General features: G+C 52.2%; 1 protein-coding gene across 7 annotated transcripts; it reads right to left on the reverse strand.

Moving 5' to 3' along the window:
• Positions 1-424: 424 nt before the first annotated feature.
• Positions 425-15,608, reverse strand: P2ry2 (purinergic receptor P2Y2). Of its 7 annotated transcripts, none has more exons than XM_075971597.1 (4): positions 14,554-15,607; positions 7,017-7,200; positions 6,807-6,890; positions 425-2,891 (listed from the first exon to the last, which is right to left on the reverse strand). In XM_075971597.1, the coding sequence occupies exons 2-4, from the start codon at positions 7,076-7,078 to the stop codon at positions 1,754-1,756; spliced, it is 1,284 nt and encodes a 427-aa protein (XP_075827712.1). In that variant the 5' UTR covers positions 7,079-7,200; positions 14,554-15,607; the 3' UTR covers positions 425-1,753. The 7 variants fall into 7 exon arrangements, with proteins under 7 accessions (XP_075827712.1, XP_075827715.1, XP_075827717.1 ...); XM_075971600.1 differs by having other exon boundaries at positions 7,007-7,200; XM_075971602.1 differs by lacking the exon at positions 14,554-15,607 and adding an exon at positions 14,432-14,502 and having other exon boundaries at positions 7,007-7,200.
• Positions 15,609-15,830: the final 222 nt, after the last annotated feature.

Here is a 15,830-nt window from a genome sequence, read left to right on the forward strand (position 1 = left end):
CTAAGGGGGCTCTGGTCCGTGGTGAAAACAGTCCTGTCCCCAACCACAGTGAACAGTAGAGGTCTCAGGACAGTTCTGTTTCTCTGGAGGAAGGATCTGGACTGCAGGAAAGACCCAGGACAGTCAGTGGAAGTCACCAAAGCTCAGAGACTCCAGGTCTCTAACTGTAGTGTGAACCCGGAGTGTGGGAAGTGAGCATCTCACACTACTCTGGGCAGATGACACCAAACTACACACATAATGCAGAATACCTTGGGTCCCGGCCTGTGCTGGCTCCTTGTCACTTGAGGGCGCTCTGGAGGTAAGCTGTATAAACAGATACTTATAAACCAGTTACATGGGGACTGAGGTGAATCATTTGAGCCCAGGAATTCCAGGTTATTCTGAGCAACATCTCAAACCAACAAAATGCACAAAGAGCAAGTGGGGATGCCTCCCCTTTAATGGCAGAGAGGGCAGGGTGGAGATTTAGGAGGCAGACAAGGTGAGATGGGGAGACAGGGACCTGCTGTCCCTGAGGCCAAGTGACACCTGTCAACTGTGTCTGTTCCTGCCTAAACCCCAGAGCTGGCCTGTCCACTTCCTGGCATTCTAGGGAACCCTCCCTGACCAGGGTCACACAGTCCTAGCCACACAGTGTGGTTTGTAATGAAGTACCCTGCACCTGCTTTTAAGAACCAGTTGTTGGGATAGATGTGGCATCTGCTTGTAGTTCAAGCACTTAGGAGATGAAGACAAGAGGGTAAGGACTTCGAGCTCAGCTTCAGCTACACAGCAAATCTGAGGCCACCAATAGTTACCTGAGATCCCATCTAACCAGCAACGCTAACTTCCCACTCCCCACAAAATTTTTAGAATTTTGCAGAGGCTGCCATTGTTCTGGTAATTGGAAGCTGAAATCTGATTGGCCACGGTGGGGCTTCTTGCCCCACAAGAATTGGCAGTGCTATAAATAAAGGGCTCCCTCCCAGCTCAGTTAAATGGTTTGACATTTACCGGCACGTGTCAAGTTGTGTGAACTGAGAAACCCCAAGAACTAGACCCCTACTTGACTCTTCTCCGTGCTTGGCAAAGTACAATACAGAAGACAGGAGGCTTAAAAGCAGGGTTGACCTGGGGATCTGAAGAGGGATCCCTGACAGAAACTTCCGGGAGACAGTAGTCAGAAATAACTGGCCTTTGCATAAGTGAGGAACGCTTTCCCGGCCAGGCCCTGTCCTCTCATCATGCGGAGGAGCACAGCCCGACAGGCGGCACGATCTTTGATATAAGTTACGGTTTCTACCCAGCTTCCAGCCCAGGGGAGCCTCCAGACGGATCTGAAATCAGTCCTCAGGTGTTTGTCTCTTGGTCTGAGGGTCTTCCTTTGAGCCGAGTCCACTGGAGTGCCAATTCCATCTCAAGCGACGATGGGGACTCAGCGCTGCTCACTTACGAGATCCCACTCCTACTTCAGGTAGCTAGCCTGGATTCTGCTGTGTCTTCTCTGGGCTTGCGCCTCCCTTGGATTTATGAGGCTGAAACAGCCTTCCTGAACCCCAACCTTGGCAGGAATGGCAGCTGTCTGCATGGGAGTCAGGTGTCAATGCCTTCCTTAAAGTATGATTTCCCGACTCACACAGATAAATGATGGGGGACTTTGGGGTCCACAGGATGAGTATTCTGAGCTGTTGCCAAATGAGAATCGCTGACGATCCGCATCGGAGGACATCGGCCCATTCACGTGAACACGAGCACGCCAGAGGGCTCCGACCTATAGTCGAATGTCCTTAGTCTGGTTCCCAGCTGCAGTGGACTCTGTCCGTCTTGAGTCATCACTGCTGATCGACACATCTTTCCTGGCTGTGTCAGTTCTGTGAGACCTGTGCAGGCCCAGCCTGCGACGAGCCTGGGGAGCCTGGGGATGGGGGATGGGTTCTATGGGTGGCTTGGCATCTCGGGCAAAACGGACAAGTCTTTGCCCTGCCAGGAAGTAGAGCACAGGGTCAAGGCAACTGTTGGCGCTGGCCAATGGCCGGGTGATCTTGTATGCCATGTTGATGGCATTGAGGGTGTGGCAACTGAGGTCAAGCGATCGGAAGGAGTAGTAGAGGGTGCGGGTGACATGGAAAGGCAGGAAGCAGAGGGCAAAGACGGCCAGCACCAGGGCAATGGTGCGCACAGATTTGCGCTTGGCCCGAGGCAGACCTGTGGTCCCATAAGCCGGTTTGAGCAGCCGTCGCGCCATGAGTACATAACAGACAAGGATGATGGAAAAGGGCACAGCGAAGAGCAGACTCAACATGACGGAGCTGTAGGCCACAAAATGGCTGAAGAGCTCTCGGGCCGAGGTGTCGTGGCAGGTGATGCGGGTCCCCCGTACACTGGTGGTGACAAAGTAGAGCACCGGTGCCTGGCAGGCCAGCACCAGAATCCACACCGCCGCAGCCACACGGCGGGCATAGCGGGCGCGGCCCCAGCGCAAGGAGTGCAGAGGGCGCAAGACACCCAGGCACCGGTGCACACTGATGCAGGTGAGAAAGAGGATGCTGCAGTACAGGTTGGTGTAGAAGAGGAAACGCACCAGCTTGCAGAGCACTGTGCTGAACGGCCAGTGGTCCCCCTTGGCATAGTAATAAACCAGCAGCGGCAGAGAAGCTGCGTAAAGAGAGTCAGAAACCGCCAGGTGGAACATGTACGTGGTGGAGGCGTTCCAGGTCTTGAGGCGGCACAGGAAGATGTAAAGAGCCACAACGTTCAGGCACAACCCGAGCACACACACCACGCCGTAGGACACGGGCAGCAGCACGTACTTGAAGTCCTCGTTGAAGCGGCACTTGTAGCCCAGTTCATCCCCCACCCAGGTGCCATTGATGGTGCTATTCCAGGAGTCCACGTCTGCTGCCATTGCCCTGAAGGAAAGGGAGGTGTGAAGAGGAAGCCATCAGGACTGGTGCTCAAGGGACCCGCACCCACACACACCTCTTTAAGATTTGCCTAGGGCAAGAGGTATAGCTTGTAACAAAACACTTGCTCAGCATGCAGGAGACACACTCTTGTAATCCTAACTCTTGGGGAGGAAGAGGCAGAATTGTAAGACCTGCTTGGGCCACATAGTCAGTCAAAGGTCAGCCTGGGCTCCATAGTAAGACCCTGTCTCAAAACAAATAAAACAACAACAAAAAGATCATCTACAAAACAAAACAAACAAAAAAAACTCACTTGTTTACCCAATTCAAAACTTTTATTGTCATGTGATCTGCATCTCTCCTCGGAAACTTGTGAGATCCATGAAAATCAACATCACACAATTCTAACATCATGACAGGCTGAACAAAGTCCAAGGGTTGACTCCCGCCCATCAGCCTGTTGTAAGTGAAGCACTATTGGGGCACAGCCACACCTGTGTCATTAAGACCACGTGGTCTTTAAAGTCTAAAATATTTACTCTAGAACCTGCCAACCTTGATCTAAATCCCTGAACCATAGAGGTCAAGATCGAGAACTCAGAAGCGAGGGACCGCTTCTGAGTTCAAAAAGTTAGTTGAAAACAAGTCAAGCTTTCATAATTAATAAAAAGACTCCCTGTCATTCTTCAGGAGCTGGCAGTCCAAAGGAAGTCCGGCTATACAGCGGGGTATGATTTCAGATTATTGGCCTTCCGCTGTACTCCAGTGCCACTGCCCACTGAGGCTTCTCCGGCCTGGGCATCCAGCATGCCTGGAGCCCTCATGGACTTTCAAGCTCAGTCTCTATTCTCTGTGAGCTGGAAAATCTGCAACGGTCTCCAGTTTCTTGTTAATTTCCTTTTTAGATCTTTAATTGTGTGTGTGTGTGTGTGTGTGTGTGTCTGTGTGTGTGAATGCCTTGCCTGTGTGTACATCTGTGCACCAAGTATGTGTCTGATGCCTGCAGAGGTCCGAACAGTAAGTGGAACTGAAACTATGGAGCTGCTCTGTGGGTGCTGGGGACCCCTGTCTTCTGCAGGAGCAACCACGAAGACATGTCTCCAGCCGTTTGTTCAACTTCTTTTTTCTTTTCATATTTTCAAGACAGGGTTTCTCAATGAAACCCTGGATGCCCTGGAGCTCGCTCTGTAGACCAGGCTGGCTTCAGACTCAGAGATCCGCCTGCCTCAGCCTCCCCCACTACCTTCAGCCCCAGTGCTAGAATTGAAGATGCATGCCAATACCACCTGGCCTCAATGTTTTTAAAAACTTGTTACTATTGTATTCTGGGACGTCTTACATCTGCATACAGCAATTCTGTTCTTCACCTTGAGGAGATGTCCAGATGGAACAGTGACCTTCCTGAAGAGTCCTCGAAAGTCAGGGGGAGTTCCCTTGGCGGAGCCGCCCCTGGTACCTTCGGTACGGCATGCCCTTCCACCCTGTCTGTGTTCGCTACTTTATCCCCACGTTACTCACAAGGCCTGAGCAGCCCCTGGGCAATGAATGCCTGGAGGGCTGATGGCCACTTTCCTCCTCTCTGCACGCACCTTGTGACCAGTGAGAGCTCTTTCAGACTAATGTGAGCAGCCCACATCTGCCATCCCAATACTCGGGAGGCTGAGGCAGGAGCAGCAGGGTTTGAAAGAGCCTGGGCTACAGAGAAGGGCTGTCTCAGAACAAGCGGAGAGGGGCTGGTGGGAGAGTGGGCAAAGGCACTTGCTGCCAAGCCTGAGGTCAATCCGAGGGCCCCACACAGTAGAAGAGACTCCACGTGGTCCTCTGACCTTCACGTGGGCCCCACACAGTAGAAGAGACTCCACGTGGTCCTGACCTTCACGTGGGCACTCTGCACAGTGGCAGACATACAAAATAAATAGCTGGCATCACGAATATGAAGTATGTGCATAAAAAAGGAAATAACAACTCTGCCTGGGCTAGAATAGAAAGGTTTTGTCCAAAGGCAAGACTTGACATAGTCCATTGTGGTAAGCGGTGGACAATTGGCTTTCTTCACCTTCATTTCCCTGGAATAATAACGTTGTTTGGCTACAGAGAACAAGATTTTATAACTAAATCTTATCTTATTGAGCAGATTCACAATAAATAAAAAACCCTTTATGTATCTATTTATTTTATGTATATGAATATTTTGCATGCATGTATGTACAGGTAACATATGTGTACCTAATGCCTCATCAGAAGGTGATCAGAATCCCTGAAACTGGAGTTAGGGATGGTGGTGAGACATCATGTAGGTGCTGGGTCCTCTGTGAGAGGAGCAATAGTTCTGAAGCACTGAGCCTTTTTCCAGGCCAGAAATATTAATAACAATTTATGTGTATGAGCTTTAGCCAGAATATACATGCACTGTCATGCACCTGAATGAGGCATCCGGTTCAATGAACTGGTGTTACAAATGGTTGTGAACCACCAGATGGAAACCAAACCTGGGTCCTCTGTAAGAAAACTGCTAAGCTACCTCTCCAACTCCAAGAAATAGTAATTTTAACAACAACAAAATGTTTTTTAAACCATAGCAGTCCTCCCTTAGAGGCACTTTATGGACTTATTTTCTCATTTTTCCATAATAATTCTACATTCTCTCTGTTTAAAGCAAAGCAAAACAAAGTGACAATACCAACACAGCTCTCAGCTGCAGGCAGGGAGCAGTGTCCTGGACTGAAGGACCACATCAGACTGAGCAAGCCTCCCAGATAAGGAGCCCTCCTCCCTCTTAGGGGTCAATACCCACCTTGGGGAATGGTGGGTCCCAGTCTCCCCTCCTCTGCTGTCCTCTCTGCACCTCTGTCCCTGCCCGCTGGTCTCCACTGAGAGTCACAGCCCCCTCCTTGTCTTCCCTCTGATTTCCTGCTGTTCCCTGCTGGTGGAATCTCTGACACTTAGAGGCAGGGTGGGAACTTCCTCGTCCCCAGAACCACAGAGCTCCCTTTCCACCTGTTTTAAGACATCCAGGCCAGCTGAGAACTCTATCACAATGGCCCTGGTCCAGACTGACCCTGCCCATCCTCTCCCTCCCTAGGCCAACCACTAATCTGTAAAGCCCATTTGCTAGTTCCCAGCCCTCTCCTTCAGCACTAATTCCTCATCTCTGCTCCTGAAACCTCACCTCAGCTCCATGAAGACTGCTCTGTCTGACTTGGCCACTGGCCCCTGCACTGGCTGGCTCTGCTGCTATGCCCGGTTCTGGCTGGCGGTGTCCCAGGAACTCCCAGTTTCATGGAGAAGTGAGCCCTAGAGAGTCCATCCAGGCCTCCTCACCCTCGTTCACACTGTACTGACAGCCTCAGAAACCTTTCCAGAACGATCCTTTAAAGACTAGACTTGTCCCACCCATTTCTCCAGCCTTAAGGTACTTGTCTTCCACCCCTGCCCCAACACGTTTCTTTGAAGCCTAGATCCACGTGATGATTTTCTCTGTACCTATAGCCCAGCAAGAGGCCTGACCTGCAAGCGCTTGTTGCAAGAAAGGATGAATGAATGAATGAATGAATGAATGAAGAGGAAACGATGCCTTAGAGGCTGTGGGAACCCAGAGGAGTTGAGCCCACAAGTCACGAGGCTTGGCCAAATCCTTCTCCTGCCTGAGAGGGATCCTTTGACCACCTCTTTTGTTCAACACTGACAGGACCCAGACGACCCTGCCCTGCCCTGCCCTTCGATGCTGTAGCCAGGGAAACAGTCTGGGATTTTGGTCAGGTGGCTGAGGCAACCCCATACTTTCCCTGATCCACCTCTGGCTCAGTCTAATCAGTTCCACTGTGTGCAGCCCCCTCTGCTACCTTCCTATTCAGTGGGAATCTGATCAGGTTTAAGCAGCTCCCGCAAGGCAGCATTCAGTACCTGGTAAATACCTACCTAGAGGTTAAGCTCTCTGTTTTGGTTATACTGGAAGGAACTGGAACCTTAGGCTTGACACTGAGGGTTGTCTGGCTGCAGAACCTGGGATAAAGGAGCAGAACACAGTCCCTGCCTTGGATCCCATTGATGCAAGCAGAATCCAGTGCACACACATACAAAATACCCAGCCTCCCAGCCAGAGGATCTGCCTCCCACACCTGGCTGGACCTGATCAGTCTTGCTCTTGGTGCAGTGAGGATGCTCGGTGTGGGCTCCAGTTCTTCACTCATAAATGCTCAGGCCTGGACCAGCCGCTGGGACCGAAGCAGGAAACAGGAAGAACAGGTTCCTGGACCTGGGGCTGTGCCCTGCCTCCAGCATTTTACAGGGCCAGCAGCTGCCTGGAGGGCTCCTGCAGACACCCAGAGACAAAGAAGCAAATGTAGGTTCAGAATCTGTCAGTCTGGCCATATTCTTTCTCTCTCTCTCTCTCTCTCTCTCTCTCTCTCTCTCTCTCTCTCTTTCTCTCTCTCTCTCTCTCTTTCCTCTTCTCTCCTCCCTCTTCCCTTCCATAACCCACTAAATAAATATCCAACCTCACTCTACATGGTGTGCCTGTCCATGTCTCTGTCTCTTGCCCTGTGTGGCTCCCTGCCCAGGTCCAGCTGCCTTCAGAGACCTGCGGTGCAGTCTGTGGCATGCCCATCTGTCTGTCTCTCCTTGTGGTCCGCTGCAGCCACTAGGGGAACTGTGCCATCCCTGCCTGGGACTGGCTGCTCCCGGGACAAGCCGCCCCTGAGAGACCTGCAGTATCTCTGCCACAGCAGCCTCTGGGGATCCTGCAGATTTTTTTGTTTAATCCATTACACTGAGGCCCTAAAGAAGCCAAGAGGAGACCCAGTGTGTTTGTCCTGGTCACAGTGCCCTCTGCATGCCCACACACCCTGTTATCCCCTGCTAACTCATATGTTCCAGGAATGGGCTGTTCATCGCCTCCTCAAACACCCCCTTTCACATGAAGGAGACTGTGGAAGTTCTCCCCTGGTGTCTTCAGAGCCCAGCCAGCCTTCCATTGGCCCTGATTCTGCACTCCAGCCCCACAGCAGGAAACAATCAATACCTTCTTGGCCCAGCATATACAGCATAGCACTGCCAACATACCTTTGCCCAGGATAAGTGTCTGACTAGAGTGCCTTCTCTTCACTCCACATTTAGACATTCCTCCACAGGTATTGCAAATACACACGCACGACTCTCTTGAACACACAGGTGCAAATGCATGTAGACACCCAGGACACACACTTTCACATCCACATGTACGGAGCATATCGACATGTCTAGATGGGGCCTGGTACAGCCTTTGGAGCTACCTGAGGTGAATGCCCATTTAACAGAGGAAGAAACTCAAGAACAGAGCTGAACCATGAGCCCTCATATGCAGCAAACACAGGGAATTTGCTCGAGAGTGGATATTCCTGCCTGGGAGAAGGACCCCTCTGTGTGGACAGGTCCCAGCACCCACCAGGAACCTCCTGAATAATTTTTTTTACTTTATTTGGAGCCTGTCCTAGAACTCACCCTGCAGACCAGGCTGGCCTCGAACTCATAGAGATCTGCCTGTCTCTGCCTCCCAAGTGTTGGAATTAAAGGTGTGCACCACCACTGTCCAGACTAAATTTTTTTCTCTTGAGAAAGTGTGCTATACATCTCAGGCTGACTTCAAACTCACCATATAGCTGAGGATGAACCTGACTTTCCGATTCTTCTGTCTTTAGTGTCCAAGTGCTGGGTTTATAGACGTGACCCACCACACTCTGTCTGTGTGGAGCTGGGGCTAGAGAACCCAGGGCCTCAAGCTCCCATGTGAGCCACACACACACCCTTTTTCTTTGGTCCTGAAGGTTGAATCCAGAGCCCGAAGCATGCTAGGCTAGAGCTTTACTACTGAGCTATGCTTCCAGCTCCCCTCCCAACCCAGCTCCCAAATATCTTTTTCCATCTGCACTTTCTCAACAGTGGGGAGTGGGGCCCCCAAGATGGAGGTGCAGTGTAAAGATGGGTGGCTGCTGGAGAGAGGACCAAGCCAGGGAGGTGCCTCTAGGCACTGATGACATGGGCCAGAGCATGTTGAAGAGTCTGGTGGCAAGATAAAAGAGCTCCCCTTTGCACCCTGTCCTCCGGAGGTGCCTGACCAACCAGCTAAGGCAGAGCACATCGCTTTCTGAAAGGGCCTCTGCCATCCTCCTAGGTTCCCATCTCTCAATATTCCACCCCATCTGATGCCCATCACTCACCAAGCTCAGCCAGCGGAGTTCCCTAGACGTATTTGTATGCCCTTTGCATTGAAGTAGAGACACAGGAATAAGCTTTCCGTAGGAACCACCGTCCTCTCTACTTCAGTCCTCGCCTGCTCAACCTTAACTCTTTAGTCACACTGTCTTCTTGATACCGTACCTTTAGCCACATGCCCTTGAGTTAAAATCTTTCCATAGCTCCCTACTGCTGTTAGGTTAACATACAAGGCCTTGCCCTTAAGGTCCTACCTGAACTGGTTCCTGTCATCACTAGAAAACCTGCCATCTTCCCCTCTCCCCCATCCTCCTGTCTCAGTACGACTGAAGTAGTTGCATGGTTCTATCTCACTCAGCAATAACTCCCTGTTTTCTACCATCAATCTCATGCGGAGAGCTGAGCATTCTCTGTACCCATTTTTGTTAGGTGGCTTCACATTTAATTTGAAGGTTTCAGCAGGCTAAAATAACCTCCTTAGAGTCACAACACTAGCAAACAGCACAGAGTTCTGCTGTGCCCCGACCACTAGCTCCTACCCTACGCTACAATGCCCAGATGCCATCCCCAGCAAAGCTCTGCCTCTTTGTTCCATCTCCAGAAGAGGAGGTCTGACAACTCCTACCTGGTTCTTTCTCACTAGTCCCAGGCTAGAAAGTCTAAAGCCAAGAGGAGGAAGCAGAGCTGGTCCTTGGCTGGCAGTGGACTTTCCTGGGTGGTTGGACAACATTCCAGTCCCTCTACTAGGGTGGCTCTGGAATGCGCCACCTGCCAGGCTGGTGGACCCTGTCCAGCTTCACAGGGGAGAGTGTCTTATCATGGCCCCAGAGAACTGTTACCTACCTGCTTTGTCAGAAAGAAATTTTGAAAGGGGAACTGAAGACCTGGAGTTAGAACGGCAGCAAGAGGGAAGTGAGCACACAGGGTGGGGAATCTTGTTCTGCCCTTGCCAGCTGTCAGATGGGCAGAGCTGCCAATCCCATAGCCCGCTTGTCAACCTCTTTTTGACAGAACAGAATTTGCTTGTGAGCAAAAACTTTACACAGAGACACACACACACAGACGCACACACAGAATAATAAGAGAGGAGGTTGCCATGCAGGGTAGAGACAGGAGGGATGGGAACCCCCCCAAAGACAAGAGAGGCAAGTAGCCCTGCAGGAATGAGCCAGGCTGACCTAAGATCAGTACCTCACACTCCCAGACCCATCCTCGGGAGAAGGAGGCAAAGAGCCCGCAGCAATCCACCGCACAGCACACCAACACCTAGTTCCTAGGTTTGTCCTCGGTTGCTCTAAGATTACATTCTTCCCTGATCTCCGGATGTTTGTTATCAAGGTCAGGGGTCAGGGAGACACACCCAGAAACAGACAGTGACAACTCAGGCCGCTCAGGCCAGAAGGAAGCCGAGGAGGCCCTGCTGGGAAAGGAGGCAGCAGTAGTGGGGAGGCCCCTCCTCGGGAAGGTGTCCTGGAGAAGAGGGCACCTGACTTGTGGTTAGAAAGACCCAGCAGCGTCAGGTGGGTGGAGGGAGAGTGAGCTCAAATCTGGGCAAGATGGCCGAAACTCGAAGCAACCTGCGGTTTGAGCATAGGACAGGCAATCTAAGCAGCACAGGACTAGGAACCTAGAAGTCACTGCCTGTCTGTCCCTTTCCAAACATCCTCCGCGGGGTTAGAGAATAGCAATTCCCTCAGCTGTGCCTGGTCTGGGGACACAGCTCAGGGGTGACCTCTGATGGTATCAGGTGGTGAGTCTGTGTTGTAAGACCTCCACAGAGCACAAACCTGAGACTCCGAGGAGAAAGGGCTTACCTAGCCAAGGCAGGCTCCAAATCATGGATTTTACCTGACTCAGCTCAGCCGAGTGCAGCACAGGGCTTCCTTCAGAGATGGGCTAAATGGGCTCAGAACCACAAGAACCCAGACTCCACCCCAGCCAAGCACATCTGAGTGCCTCCAACAAGACCCAACTTGGAGCCTGTTATGCTGTGCAGTCTGGGTCAAGTTAGACCCAGTCCCCGAGTGTGAGTTCTTTACTGGTCAAACTGGAAGAGTCACAGGTCCATGAGAGCAGCTCATGAAGAATGAACAAGACCAGGGAGCAGTGGGGCCCACAGGGAGAAGATGTGCACAGTCCGGGCTTGCAGGCACTATCTTCCCATCATGGCAGGAAAATGCTGAATTCTGGGGTACTACAACACTTCTCATCAGGAGGCCTGCTCTGGGTATCCAGCAGACAGACAGAGGTCATGGTCCAAGCTATGACCAGGGAGGGGCAGGAAGCATCCAGCCTGAGATGGGAGAACTCAGGTTCATATCACAGGATGCACAGAAGGCGACGAGACAGACTCTCTTCCGGGCAGTGACTCTCCGAGTCTAATTCCAAGAGTGCCTGAATCCCATGCTGTTCCTCAGGTTCACCTGCCGAAGTAGGGGCTGTGTCCAAAGCTCTGTTTCTTGTGGCTCCAAAAAGCCTTGGCTGAGATTCTCAGAACGCCAGGAGTTTGTGCTCAGAGTAACACAACAGAAACTCACAAGCCACAAAGCTCCAGCAAACACCTGCCAGTGTCTGCCAAGGCGGAGCTTCAGAGGATGAACTCTGCCAGGCCCTCTGAGGAGTGCACAGGACGGACAGGCTATCTCGAGAGGATCCAACCATCTCCAAAGGGAACTCAGGGTCACAGAGACTGGAGCAACCTGTATTCTGGGCAAGTAAGTGGTTAGTGGAAGCTTCCCCAAGGAGCTGGCCTTAATAGATAACTTGGGGTTGTCAAAGAGACAGAGACGGGGAGAGAGGAAGCCCAAGCCAAGACTCAGAGGGTGAGGGTACAGGCTGTTGAAGAAGTGCCAGGAGATCCTGTGTGGCGGCATGGAATGTGTGGGGGCCGAGGAATTCATACGAAAGGGCTCAAATGCCAATCTGAGAGCTTTTTCTCCCGCTTAAAAGGGAGGGCATTTTCAGAGTTGACCCTTGCAAAGAGGGCACCAATGGAAAGCAGTCAGCACCAAAGAGTCTGGAGGGTGGGTGACCAGGGGAGAGAATCTGGGTCCGGGACTCCCTGTGAGCTTCCTTCCTGACCCAGGCCCAGGCCTGGGCAAGTCTCTTACAAATTGAACTCCCCACGAGGCTTTATCCGTACAAGCTGGAGGGAGGCCCCGCGCCTCGAAGTCTCTTCCGCAGTAACAGTGACAGAACACGAAAAAAATGCAGGACTGAGGTGGGCCCAGCCAGTCTAGGATGCCATTATCTCCATCACAAATCCTGCCACTCGTTCTATAGCAAGACTGAAGCAGGCCTCTGGGTTTGGGCCGTAGGGCTATGAAGGAGCTACTTACTCTCTCTCTCAGACCCAGAAGGGCTGGGGTATAGCTCAGTTGGTAAAATGCTTACCTAGAATGCAAGAAATTTTTGGTTTGATTGCCAGCACCAAATAAAACAAGTACATACCTACAAGTCCAGCATTCAAAAGGTGGAGGCAGGAGGATTAGAAGTTAATGCCATTCTACTAATGAATTCAAGACCAGTCTAGGTACGTAAGTCTCAGAGGGTGGATGGAGACAGGAACCCAGTATGGTGGCTCTTCACGAAACAAGAAGTTTCTCTTCTGAATATCCACTGTACCTGTTCACTCATTTCCAAAATACTTCCTGGCACGTGCCCTGTGCCCTATCTGAGCTAGATAACAGGGACACAGTGAGAAGGCAGCAATGGCCCAGCTTCACAACACAGTCGACTGATGTCTCTAGAGATTAAGGAGGGTCCTGAGCCAGGTTCTTCCCATCAGGCCCCACTGGTGGCTTAGGAACCTAAGGGTATCTCAGGCACAGACAGGCCCAGGGAAGGCAGGTAGGGGACAGAGGAGATGCCATTGGAGGGCACTTCCAACTCAGCCAGTCAGCAAGATCTTCCTGGTCCTGTAAGCAGACTGGGAAAATCGGGGCTATCCAGAAACAGCTGGGCAATTGGGGCTTCAGAGTTAGGTTACCGGCAAACCTCTGTAAGTTCGAGGTCAGTCTGCTCCACATAGTGAGTTCCAGGCTAGCCAGGACTACACAGTGAGAACCTAGTGTTCAATCTCCCTTCCTCATCCTGAAGCTTTGGTCCTAGAGGGGAGGCCTCAGCGGGGGCAGGTAGGCAGGAGTCCCAGTTTTTATCTGCCTTTGTGACCTTGGACAAGACATTTTCTATTTTTCTCATCTACAAAATAAAGGTTCCTTTCTCATGTAGCAAAATAAAATGAGGAACTTTTGTAAACTGTAACAACAATTCACCAACATTCCAATAAATAGCATAAGCACTTATAAATAAAAGGAAAGAAATTACAGTCATGAAATTAAAGATCTGGTGTCACCCACGAAGCCTTGGTGATGTCCTCACACGTTCAGCTGGTTCATGGGGGTGTGGGCAAGAGAGGGCACCAGAAAGTCACAACCTCAGTCTGCATGCTGGGAAGCCACTCCTGAGGATTACCTGTAGGCCAGCCTTCCCATCTCCTCAAAAGCCAGGAGAAGCCCAAGCACAGAGAAGACCTCTCCTCTATGGCAGGGCTTGCCCCACCCCTCATGCAGGGTGGTGCTGGCACTGACCGCTCTTTTAGAGGCTGCCTGCTCACAGAATCCCCTTCCTCACACCCCACCCACAGGTAACTAACACCTCCTTGGAGCCCCAACCTGATCTTCAAAAGCCATTATTCCAAACTTGATCCAAAATCAGGGCTGCTGATCCAGGGACTCTGGGGATGCCTTTCTGAGAACAGCTGACACCTAGCCCTATAAATCCCCAAACCAGAAAAGCTGGTTCCCAGCAGGATCTACACTTGGGTCTAGCTCCTGGAGATCAGTAACACACCACACACACACACACACACACACACACACACACACACACACACACACTAGCCCTAATGATTTGGGCACTATCTTCTGCCAGACCCTTCTAGCACCACCTCCCAGATTAAAAATTTCCAGACAGAGCCGGGCGATGGTGGTGCACGCCTTTAATCCCAGAACTCGGGAGGCAGAGGCAGGCGGATCTCTGTGAGTTCGAGGCCAGTATGGTCTACAAGAGCTAGTTCCAGAACATAGGTATACAAAGCAACCGCAGAGAAAACCTGTCTCGAAAAACAAAACAAAACAAAAAAGTTTCCAGGCAGATTAAAGTCTTAGCTGTCCTTACATGAAACTGCACCACCTCCATCCCTCCCACCGCCACCGCCGCCACCGCCGCGCTGTCTTCCCAATCTCACCTCCCCCGACTCCTGCAGCGGGCCATCCAAAGTGATTCTGGGGAGAGTGGAAGGAATGCAAATACAAGAACTCTCAGGACTCCCGGGTCTCTGTCCACAGACTTACCCCTCAGGGATGCACACAGACTAATTCAAGTTCAGCCACTCACTTCCCAGGGGTGTGCGCGTTCCCCCACTAACACACAGATTAGCCCAGTACGTTGATAAACACAGCAGGCTATCACTCACCAAATCCAGAGGAGACAAAGTTCAATAGCGTGCCGGCAGCTCAGCCGGCTCTCACCATCCAGTTTTGTTCAGTATCTGGGCTGGGAGCCAGGGCCCACGGGACAGAATCACGTAATGGGCTCTCCTGTCCGGCGCTGAGTCGACTGTAGTGCCAGTTCCCAGACCGCACCCGGCGGCGACCTCTCCGGCTTCCGTTCCCCTCTAGGCTGCCCACCTCACCTCCGCGACGCGCTGGTCCCCTCCAAAAGCCACAGTCGCGATTCCTGGTTCCCGAGTCCCAAACCCAGCAGCGCAGGGGACCACGTGCCTGGGAGAGCGGCGGTCCCCGCCCCACCCCGCCTTGCTCGGTACCCCACGACCAGGCAGCAAGCCGGAGGGCGGGGCGGACTCTGGGCGGACGCAGGAGCAGTCCCGGACAGATGCCTCCAGTCTGTCACCCGCTTGGGACGCGGCCTGATTGTCTCTGCGAGGTCAGCTTGTCCGCAACTGGTGTTGAGCAGGGAAGGCGGGAGGCGACCATCCTGGCTGGGAAGAGTCCACCTGCCTCGTTCCTCTTATCAGAGGAGAGGTTTTCAGAGACGCCCAAGTTTTAGAAGGTTTGCTTGGTGCTGGCGTGGCTCCTGTTGCTCCCCAGCCCACCGATGGACCTTTACACTAACCCGCAGCCTCCCCTTCGCTGCCGCCCTAGTCCATCTCACTTCCGGACGGATCTGCTCCGGACTGCCGGTACCGGGAAGGGTCTTTACCCCTTTTACCTCCTCCGTCTGCTTTCTCTCTCACTTCACCTCACCAACAGGTCCCTTAATTCCCTGTTTAGTTTGTTCTCTCATCTTGAACTGCCTCAGTTCTTCTCTCTGCAATGAAGACCTTCTGTAGCCACGAATCCTATTTAGGCTCCTGTGCTAGTTTGAGCACAAAAGAGCAAAGACCACATCACCCATCTCTCTCCGCTGTCACCGTCCCGTTGCTGTCCCAGGAATCTGGAACGTAGCTCCAGGTCAGCTTTAGTGCAGAGAGTCCCACTCAGGGACTCGTTTTCTGTGAACCGGAGCCGGCACTTCTCATGACCCTGCTTCCACTGTCCACCCCGGGAGTATTCAGATGCCCAGATGGGTGGCCAAGTTTAGAGCAGGTGTTTCCTATGGCCAGGGAGCTTGCTCTCTGCCCCGGTGCTGTAGGCCTTGTAAGCTGTGCTCCCAGCCCCAGAAGGGGCCCAAAAGGGGTGCTGGCTGCGGCCTTGTCTAGAGTGAGGGAGGTGGACACCCAGAACTGTGTGG

This window comes from Microtus pennsylvanicus, chromosome 5 (genome assembly GCF_037038515.1).
Source record: "Microtus pennsylvanicus isolate mMicPen1 chromosome 5, mMicPen1.hap1, whole genome shotgun sequence".
Classification (NCBI taxonomy): domain Eukaryota; kingdom Metazoa; phylum Chordata; class Mammalia; order Rodentia; family Cricetidae; genus Microtus; species Microtus pennsylvanicus.

Coding starts and splice junctions, on each gene's coding strand:
- P2ry2 (XM_075971597.1), bottom strand. CDS start 7,078: ATGAGTGAAGAACTGGAGCCCACACCGAGCATCCTCACTGCACCAAGA. Junction 6,891..7,016: donor CCAAGAGCAAGACTGATCAG/GTCCAGCCAGGT, acceptor CCTTTATCCCAG/GTTCTGCAGCCAGACAACCC. Junction 2,892..6,806: donor ACAGAGAGCTTAACCTCTAG/GTAGGTATTTAC, acceptor CCTTTCCTTCAG/GGCAATGGCAGCAGACGTGG.